Source organism: Pyricularia pennisetigena, chromosome 1, assembly GCF_004337985.1.
Source record: "Pyricularia pennisetigena strain Br36 chromosome 1, whole genome shotgun sequence".
In the NCBI taxonomy this organism is placed as follows: Eukaryota; Fungi; Ascomycota; class Sordariomycetes; order Magnaporthales; family Pyriculariaceae; genus Pyricularia; species Pyricularia pennisetigena.
In genome coordinates, this window is record NC_043740.1 from 685,212 (window position 1) to 695,095 (window position 9,884).

Consider the following 9,884-nt stretch of genomic DNA (forward strand, 5'->3'; position numbering starts at 1 on the left):
CCAAAATCCCGTTAATTAAGCCTTGGTTGGGTTCATGGTTTTATATGTATTTGTAAATATATTTGAAAAGTTTTCTTGTTTAGGTTTAACCACAATTTGTCGATTTCCGTCTTCAGTAATAGTGTTTTTGACATTTCGGCGGCCAAGATTCCCTTTGACTTGATTACATAAAAATCGTAACAGTAATAGCTAAATCGCATTACACTAGTCCGAATTTCGGTGTTTTTTTGAGTATTTGTACCGTGTTTATACCTGAGTCAGTTTTAATTATTCCAAACGTAAAATCTATCGCTTATATTTATTTATTTTATGTATATACTGAAGGTTAGAGTTGATAAAATTAGAAAAGTATAAGATTTATAGCCTTGGTTATATTATTATTTTGCATTTGTATCATTTACGCGCGGACTCAGCAGTTTTTATTTACCTTGATATAGATATTTTTATTTTGCTGTAAAACATAATATGATTCAATGGTTAGACTACTTCCTAACATAATTAACAAAAGTCAATAATAATATTTGTCTATAAATTCTCATCATTAAAAAATTGTCTGGCTTTGTTAGTTTATATTTTATTTTATTGTATAAATTGAATGTTCTTCACACAAGACTTTTGCAGGACGAATTGATAATAAGCTGATCCCACATTAAAATTAGTGTATATGTAAAGTATAATCCTTGTGACATATATTTTATTGTCAGTAAAATTAGTGTAAAATCATAAAGTAATTCGGGGGTAAATTTATTGTTAAACTTATTGAAATATCATCAAGACTAGAACAGGTAAAACCATGTAGCATATACCCAAAAATACCACAGCTCGGATGATTATAATGCCGTTACACCTTTTTTTTGCAATCTCTATTTACTCAATCATTATAAATTAAAATACGCACAATGTTTTAACTGTTTTCTTTTGCGAATACAGTGTATATGCAATGCGGATCTTGTATATTTGCCGCTAGATACGATGAAACTTGACAAAATGTCCTTCAATTGGAAGAAGGAAACCTTTTTAAATCAATTTAATTAGTTGAAGAGCCGTGTGGCTGGTACGGTACATAGAGCGTTCGGTTAACCCTACAACGCAGGGGGGTCTAGTCTGAGCATTGAACCTAGTGCTAAAGACTGGGGGGTTTTTTATTCTTGTTTTTTTGACAAGAAAAAACAAAACGAAACAAAAAAATAACAAAGTACTTCATAAACATTTCATCTATTCCCGCCATGTTCAAGGCTTTTAATGGCAGCTGAATTGTGTAATAAAATCTGCTCTTGGGCCCAGTGATGATATATAACTTGAACGTGTGCAATATACAACAGTCAATTATCAACCAAGTTCATTAGTGATATCCTCCACCAATTTGGTCAGCGGAACCGGAGCAATCAAGTTGAAGATGGCTACATTGGCTTTGATCTCTTTGAATATCCAATTCCTAATTTCAATGGCGACAAGCGAATTAATGCCGTACGACGGCAGGCTTTTATTCGGATCGATCTCGTCAGCGGCCACCTTGAGCGACTGCGCCACCTTGTGCGTCAGCATTTCCTCGACTATTGCCCGCACCTCGGCCTTTTCCCGAGTGACTTTTGCCGCTTCAAGTCGGTGCTGGAAAGATGACGCATGTCCCGACCGTTGTCCGTTGGACATTTGAGATTCCAACCGCCCATCTGCAGCCAGGACGGAAAATCGCGAGTCGTTTAGGTACACAGGCCGAGGGATGGCAGCCAAATCTGCGGCCCGCAGCGAAGCAAAGCCCGTTGGCACCTGAGGCGGGATGGCCGGTCGGGCTGTCAATTGGTCGAGGAGCGAAATACGGATCAAGTCTTGCAGTTGGCGTTCCTTGATACCAAACTGCGGCGCCCAGTCGCGCAGATTGTCCGTCAAACCTGTTTCGGCTAGAATGCCGACGTCGTTCACGATGCCAAGGTCCAAGGATACGGCCGGCTTGCCGATCGATCTTCGATATTCGGCTAGCGAGTCTTGAAAAGCGCAGCCGGCGCCGTAGTTGCTCTGGCCGGCGTTACCAAAATAGCCCGCAAACGAGGCTAGCATGGTAAAAAAGTCAAGGTCGGGCAAGATGTTGTGCAGGTTCCAGCTCGCCTGGATCTTGGGACGAACGGCGTCGTTCCACTGTGAAAATTCCATATTGGCAAAGGTGCAGTCCCGGAGCACCATGGCGCACTGAACAAGCCCACGGACCGGTCCGGAATCACGCTGGCAGTTGACGAGGGTTTGAGAAAGCTGCGAAGCATCAGCGGCATCGCAGGCATACGCCGTTACGCGGCATTGGAGGGCCTGCAATTCGGCGACGAGGGCGCGGGCAGGTGGGGAGGAGGACAGCCCGGAGCGGGAGATGAAGCAGAGTTTGCGGGCGCCCATGTCGACGAGCATGCGGGAGATGCTGCGACCGATCCCACCCAGGCCGCCCACGAGTAGGTATGTGGCGTCGGGATCGAGTTGGGATGGCATCGACGCCACGATCGAGAATGGGTTGGGCTTCAGCATAGGCACGACTGGATTCCCAGACCATGAAAAGACGATCTTGCCCATATGTTGACCGGTTTGCATGAGACGGAAGGCCTCATGAAGGTCGCTGATGGAGACGAGGCGGCAGGGGCTGGGTGGTTTGATCACGCCGCTGCGGACGTACTCGAGTGCCCCGTCGAGGAGACGGCTTGCTAGACGTGGGTTGCGACGGATGATGTGCTCCAGATCGAACACCGTATAGGTGGCGCCAACCTCGTTTCCAGGGGGACGGACGCTGTCGATAGCTGCCTTTCCAACTTCCACAAACGTCCCCCCTGGAGCCAAACACTGCCAGCTCTGACGCAGAATCTCACCGGCGAGGGAGTTGAGGACCATATCCACGCCGCGGTGGGCGGTCATCCGGTTGATGGCCATGGCAAAACTGGTATCGCGCGAGCATAGGATGTGGTCGTCGGGAATGCCGTACAAGCGTTTGATCAGGTCGCGCTTAGCCTGTGATCCCACCGTTGCAAAAATCTCCATGCCAAAGTGCTGGGCATATTGTATAGCTACCTGGCCCAATCCCCCCGCAGCGGCGTGGATTAGCACAGATTTTCGAACGTCAGGCGCCTCGCTCTCGTCTGCACGCGCAATGCGCACAAAGGCGTTGTAAGCGGTGCAATGTACCACCGGCAGAGACGCAGCCTCGGCAAACGACAGCGAATCCGGGATTTTTCGGCACACCCAAGATGGTACCCGGATCAAGGAAGAATGCATCCCGATGGAGAGACAGACTACCCGGTCATGAACACGGAACCCTGCCACGGTCCTGCCAACACGTGTAATAATGCCACTCCCTTCTGCCCCCTCCATCGTTCCCGGGACGCGTCCCAAGGCGATCATAATGTCTTTGAAACTAAAGCCGAGTTAGCTGTGCGTCATATCGAACGGTGGGAAACTTGTGACCTACTTAAGCCCAGATGCTTCCACTTGAATCTCGATCTCATCATCCTTCAGTTCAGAGCCAAAGCTTTGATGCTCGACAAAATGCAGAGTTTCAAGCTGTCCCCGCTCAGCAATGTCGAGCTTAATGATGGGTCTGTCCTTGGACGAAATTTGCTGTGAGCTTTCGTCTGGCAGAACCCGGCCCTCGCTTATGGTCCCTGCCTTTTTCTGGACGTAATTGCTGAGCATTTCGTCAGGAGCGACGCGGCAAGTAAAAGCGACCAGATCGTCACCCAGCACCTTGACTCTGAACTCGTCATCGCGCGTCTTGTTTGTCACGAGACGTACAATCACCCCGGCCATCTTTTCGGCGTCTGCTTCAACCCGCCGGCCAAAGTGTGCAACCCTGAACACAACCCTGGCGTCCTCGTTTTTGAGGCTCCGCGAAAAGCCATCAACAGCACCCCGGATGGCAATCCCTTGGCAGGTTTCGCTGGTAACCCATAGTACTTCGCTCGTTTTTGAAACAAGGTTTTTGAGCTTTGCGAAATCTGCTTCGTCGAGTGTTTCGACAACTGCTTTGCTAACTTCCACGAGCGAAATGACGTGGGCGTTGGCGGGAACAGTTGAAACGTCCTCCCACTGGCTGACCGTGGTGTTGATGCCAATTTGTTGGAGGTGCTTTTGTAGGTGACGGCTCATGCTGGCTTCAAGGCTGGATGGCTGGTTCGAACGCAAGACAACGACACTCCCCCGTCTGGATTTGCAGAGGACGGGTTCCGATTCTTTCCCGGTGGCTCTGAAGACCAAAATACCACGCTCAGCGTGCTTGTCATGGATGGACAGTAGAGGCTTGGTGTTTCGCTCCGCCAAAGCCTTTTCGACAACTTCAATAGAACTTGTGATGCATACAAAGCCGAGGGGACTCTCTTTGTTGAGTTTGTCGGTGATTTCGGTCAACAAGGCGCCAAAGTCTTGGTTTGGGGGAAGCTGCCGAAGGATGACAACGTCCACTTGGCTGTCACTGGAGTTCGTTTCCCCCGTTGTTGACGAATACTGGATGCCATCCCCAGTCCAAGCTGCAGTTTCCCAATCCAAAACACGACTCCATGAAAGTGAAAGCTTTTGGGCAAGGAATTCGTCGTCGGGACTGACTCCGATCTCCAGAATTGAAGCCTCTGGGAAGTTGTGGCATATTATCTGCATCAACTAAAAAAAGAAGTGTTGCGGACGTTAGTACAAAATCTTAAAGTGACCGACGCTGTCGGCTCAGCCGTTGTCACGTAACGACGACGACGACGACGACGACTCGAGGCCAATTTCCACAACGAGCCTGGCACACTCTCTCTTACGGTCGGTCTTACCTCATTCAAAGCCTCTCTCTCTCCGTTGATGCGATTCAGAATCACGTTTCGCAGATCGTCCGGGCGAGACAGCAAAAGTTCTAGTGACGGCCTCCATTCGATCCGGCCGCAAATCTTGTGAGCCTTTTCAAGCGCGCCAACGACGTCGCTCGGCGGCAGCAGGGTAGTTTTGAGCCCGCGCAGCAGCATGACTGGCCTGTTGGACTCCTCCTCCAGCGCGTGGATCTCGCTTAGGATGTCGTAATTCCCCCGAGGCACGACGTTCGAGCATACGTGCAGACGCCGTCCCACCTCGCGTGGAATGTCTGCAGAGATGACCAGCTCTTCGATGGCCGTGGGGACCGGCGTCCTGGAGGGCGAATCGAGCGCGGCGGTGATGGTCTGCAAAATGGGATCAAAGGTGGCCGGGTGAATGATAAAAGGCCGCTCCTCACTGTCGCATTTCGACGAGGGGTTGACGACGTCGACGACGCAGTAGCTTTGAGACTTGCCCGTCCAGATGGCCGACATGTTGCGAAAGGCAGGGCCGAATTCGAGCCCGATCCGAGCCAACTCCATGTAGAAGCCTTCCGGGTTCTTCTGCTGACGACATTCAGCCTTGGCTTGGAGCAGACGCGCTCGTATGCGTCCATCAGCCTCGGCCAGCTCGTAGGCCTCGGCGGTCTCGGCCTCTGGCTCATACTCGACTTGAAAAAGACCGGTGCACACGTTGCGGATGGTTTTGCCATCGGTGCATGTCGAAATGGTATAATGATGCCAATCTGGCGAGGTGGCCGAAGAACCTGGGGCGGGCCTCACGCATATCGTAATCTCGATGGCTTGGTGCTCGGCTGGAGCCGTGGCGGCCAGGAACTCGATTTCCCGAAGGTGAAAGGCCCGCAGGCTGCGGCTGGAACCACCCCCAGACCCGTTTTGGCTCGTCGTGGTGGCCATCTGCCTGGCCGCCTCGACGGTCATGGCGATGTACCCGACGGCGGGGTAGACAACAGTACCCTGGATCTTGTGGTCAAGGAGCCAATCTTCGTCGCTGGGGCGAATCAAAGCCCGCCAGAGATGCTCGCCCTCAACCAGGGTTGGGAACGGTGTCCCGAGAAATCGGGCGTGGGGATGTCGTCGATGGCAATATTCGGTCGCCAGCCGGGACTCGCTCCAATACGACCTTTCGTGGTTCCATTGGTAGGGGGGGAGGTCGATCAGCGGCGCCGGAGGAATGCTGTCAAGGTCAGGCAGGTTGACGGCGGCCACGTTGATCTTTGCTCCGCGCGCCCAGAGCTCTCCGGCGGTGGCCAGGGACGTGACAGCCGCGTCCTTGTCCCTGCTCAACACGGAGCAGTAAGGGAGCGTGACGCCGGCCTTGGACATGATGTTCTGGCAGGGCGCGGCCAGTGCGCCGTGGGGTCCAACCTCGAGCAGAAGCTGGACGTTCGCCTCTTTGGAGACAAGCATGGCCTCGACCGCCTGGGCAAACAAAACGGGCGAAACCAGGTTGCGGACCCAATTGGTCGGGCCCAGGGCCCGCTCGTTGGGCACCACCCTCCCGGTCACGGTGGAGAACATGGTGCAGCCGGGTCTGATGGGCTTCGGTGCCATGTGGAGGATGCGCATGAGGTATTCCTCCGAGACGCGCGATTGGTGGGGAGAGTGGTAGGCGGCGTCGACCTGAAGACGTCGATTAAAAACGCCCTGATCCGTGATCAACTGAGCTACCGCCATGACGGCCTCTTCATCGCCGGACAGCGTGACGCTCGAGGGCGAGTTGACGCAGCCGACCACCACGACGCCTTTGGACCGGGGAACCTGACCGATCAGGGCCTGGGCAGCCTGTTCGGACAAGGCAGCAGCCACCATGGCACCACGGGGCTGACTGGTCCTGCCGTCAAGGTTGCCGCGCCAGTATGCTGCCGTCAGGGCATCCTCTGCGGAGAGGGAACCTATCGCGTAGGCCGCAGCCATCTCGCCACTGGAATGTCCTGCAACCGCTGCTGGCCGAATCCCCCACGAAGCCAACAGATCCACCAGTGCGATCTGCAGTGCAGTGCACAAAGGTTGGCTGTATTCCGCCTTTTTCAAATTGCACCGGTCCTTGTCCGCACGCAACTCTTGCAGCGCCGACCACGCACACCCGAGCCTGTCCCGGAAAAAGTCATCTGCCCGCTGTAGGCTTTGTTCAAAGACCTTGTACCTCAACAGCTCGATGCCCATGCGAGCCCATTGTGCCCCCTGGCCGGTAAAGACCATGCCTATACGTAGGTGAGGGCCATCGCTCGTGTTGCCCGCTGCAGCCCTGGTGATGGCGGATGTTAATGCCGAGCTGCTCTGATCATCCGGCATTAGTTGCGCGCACAGGTCCCGTATGTTGTCGGCGACTATAAACGAGCGATACGACAAGTCCGCTCGCTTGGTCCCGAGCGTGTAGGCCAGTTGCCCCAGAAAGGCCGTCTCTTCCTGCGACGACGGCAATTTTCTTTCCAACCACTGCTGTAAGTATTTACCCAACGCCTGTGCTTGACGTCTGATGCCGTCTTTGTCTGCGGCGCTGACCGTGACGAGTTGGTGATGTGGCCAGGTGCAGGATGGCCATATGGCTGTCGGGTCATGCACGCCATTGGTCGATTTGTATCCCTCGTCAAGAATTGCGTGCGCAATGGTTCCGCTGGCGCCAAACGAGCTGATTCCGATGCGCCTTGGTTGGTCGGAATCCTTGGGCCATGGGAGAAGCACGTCGTTGACCTGCAATTTCCACTGGTCCCACTCGATCTTGGGGTTGAAATTCTTGATGCCGATGGTTGGTGGTAGTTGTGCTTTTTCCAACATCAAGATCGATTTGACCAGTCCGGCTATTCCAGCCGCCGCTTCCAGGTGGCCAATCTGATACACATGGTTAACAGGTGATTGATAAACTCCAACCAAGATGGCAATGGCATCATCCAAAGACTTTACTTACGTTTGTCTTGACCGATCCAACCATCAGCTGCTTCGCCCTCTCTGCTGTTTTCATAGCCTTGGCAATCGCCTCAAGCTCGGCTGGATCGCCAACCTTGGTCCCCGTGCCATGAGCCTCGACGTATCCGGTTGTACGCGGGTCCAGCCCGGCATCCGCGTAAACCGCTCGAATCAAGTCCGCTTGTGCATCAGCATTGGGAAGGGTGATCCCGCTCGTCCAACCGTCCTGCCCTACACCACTACCCCTGAGTATCGCACGGATGGAGTCTCCATGCTCAACCGCCCTCTTCAGCGGCTTGAGGATGACGGCGCCAAGGCCTTCTCCCCTCCCAAAGCCGTCGCCGGACGCGTCGAAGCTTTTGCATTTTCCATCGGGCGACAGAAACAGCTGGTTGGAGTAGTACATGTAATACTCTGGGTTGAAGATAAGATTGGCGCCGCCGACTATGGCCATCTCGCAGTCGCCCGCGAGAATGGCATTCCTGGCTTCGTGCAAGGCCACAAGACTGGACGAGCACGCCGTGTTGACCGTCATGCTGGGTCCGCGCAGGTTGAAGAACCACGACACCCTCCCCGAGATGTATTCCGGTCCCGTTCCCGTCCAAGTGTGCAAAGGCGCAGCCTCCGGGTCTCGGAACAGCGTTTCCCGCCAGTCGTTGCTGTTGACTCCCATCCAGACCCCTGTGCTGGAGCCGTCGAGCTGCGAAGGCGTCATTCCCGCGTTTTCAAACGCTTCAAACGCCACCTCCATCATCAACCTTTGCTGTGGGTCCATGGCCATGGCCTCGTCGGCCGTCACCCCGAAAAAGTTGGCATCCCATCGCCGAATGTCGGATGAGAGAAAGTGACCACTGTCGGTGCGGCATGTGTTCAGGCCACCACCGCCTGGTCCGCTGTAGAAGGCCTCGATGTTGAAGCGGTCCTTTGGGACCGTGGAATGCGCCGCTAGCAATGTCAGCTGCCAAATGCCCCCCCCCAGAGACTACGACTGCGGTTGAAGGTTTCTCACATATTCCTCTGCAGAGCAGTTCCCAAAACCCGTCCAGGTCCTTCGCCTGACCTGGGAAACGGCATGATAGACCGATTATGGCCACTGAGCGCTCATCGTTGCTGACGCTGCTTCTTTGCATCGTGTGTGACTTGCAGTGCGATTTTGCACTGGTGGAAATAGGGTCGATCAAGTCCAAGCAAGGGCTTTGGTAGACAGGCTGTGATTCCAGCAAAGCTCAAACCTGCCCGCATGTGCAATTCGAGTTGAATCTTCAATATGCATTCAAATTAAGCGAGCCTCTGAGCAGAAATGTACTTGATCTGATGTTCCGCCAGCAAACCACCGCACAGGCGTTCCTCTGTCGTAACTTTGAAGCTAACTTAATGGATTATGTAGCCAGAGAATAATAACCCAACACGTTCATGAGGTGAACAGTTAACTGCATAGCATATTACTTTCGCAGCTGCCGTGGCATTATCTAAACTTTCTCTGTGTTTTCCATCAAGCTCGGGAAAGTCTGCAAAGGGATGAGGCCTAGATTTTCATGGCGTGATATGATACCAGTCTAATTCATCCGTTTTCCAATCATGACTTGCCACCCGGGCCAGATAACAACTTTGCGGCCATGGACTACCAAACTGAAATATTTGCCTTTCGGAATTGTGAGTCGCATTAGACTTTGCAGAGGTTTCTAGTGCCATTCCAGCGTTTCGGGAAGAAAAACCAGAACAATGTTTAAACCGCCACTAGTGAATGCCAATTTTAAACCTAAATAGAGCACGTGGGAAATGCTCTAGCATTCAGGGGTGCGCCCATTTGAAAATTACTCCGTACATCGGAGGTACTTCTGTAATCTAGTCTTTTGCAAACCATGCAGCTTTGGATTTTAGAATTGTAGCTTGAGTGCTTGACTAGTTTCCAAGCGGTATTATCCGGTATATACTGTCAAACAATGCCAGGTTTCAAGCCCACCTCTGTCAAGGCAAGCGTGGCTGCAGTCTGTTGTAACGCTCGCAACGTATCCTTAACATGGAAAGAAAAAATGATCTTTCTACTGTGTATAAATAACATGAAAACTTCACCTAGATATATTTAAACTTTAAATGTTCCGCGATTCAACGCGGTACATCTGCCAAAGGTCTGTCAGTCAGCTCGACATAGACAAGGGCCTG

General features: G+C 52.5%; 1 protein-coding gene across 1 annotated transcript; it reads right to left on the reverse strand.

The window, feature by feature from the left end:
* Window positions 1-1,329: 1,329 nt before the first annotated feature.
* Window positions 1,330-8,851, reverse strand: PpBr36_06863 (uncharacterized protein; the record flags this gene model as incomplete). The annotated part of the gene is made up of 5 exons (XM_029894005.1): window positions 1,330-3,385; window positions 3,440-4,623; window positions 4,779-7,646; window positions 7,723-8,666; window positions 8,731-8,851. The coding sequence occupies 5 exons, from the start codon at window positions 8,849-8,851 to the stop codon at window positions 1,330-1,332; spliced, it is 7,173 nt and encodes a 2,390-aa protein (XP_029747823.1).
* Window positions 8,852-9,884: the final 1,033 nt, after the last annotated feature.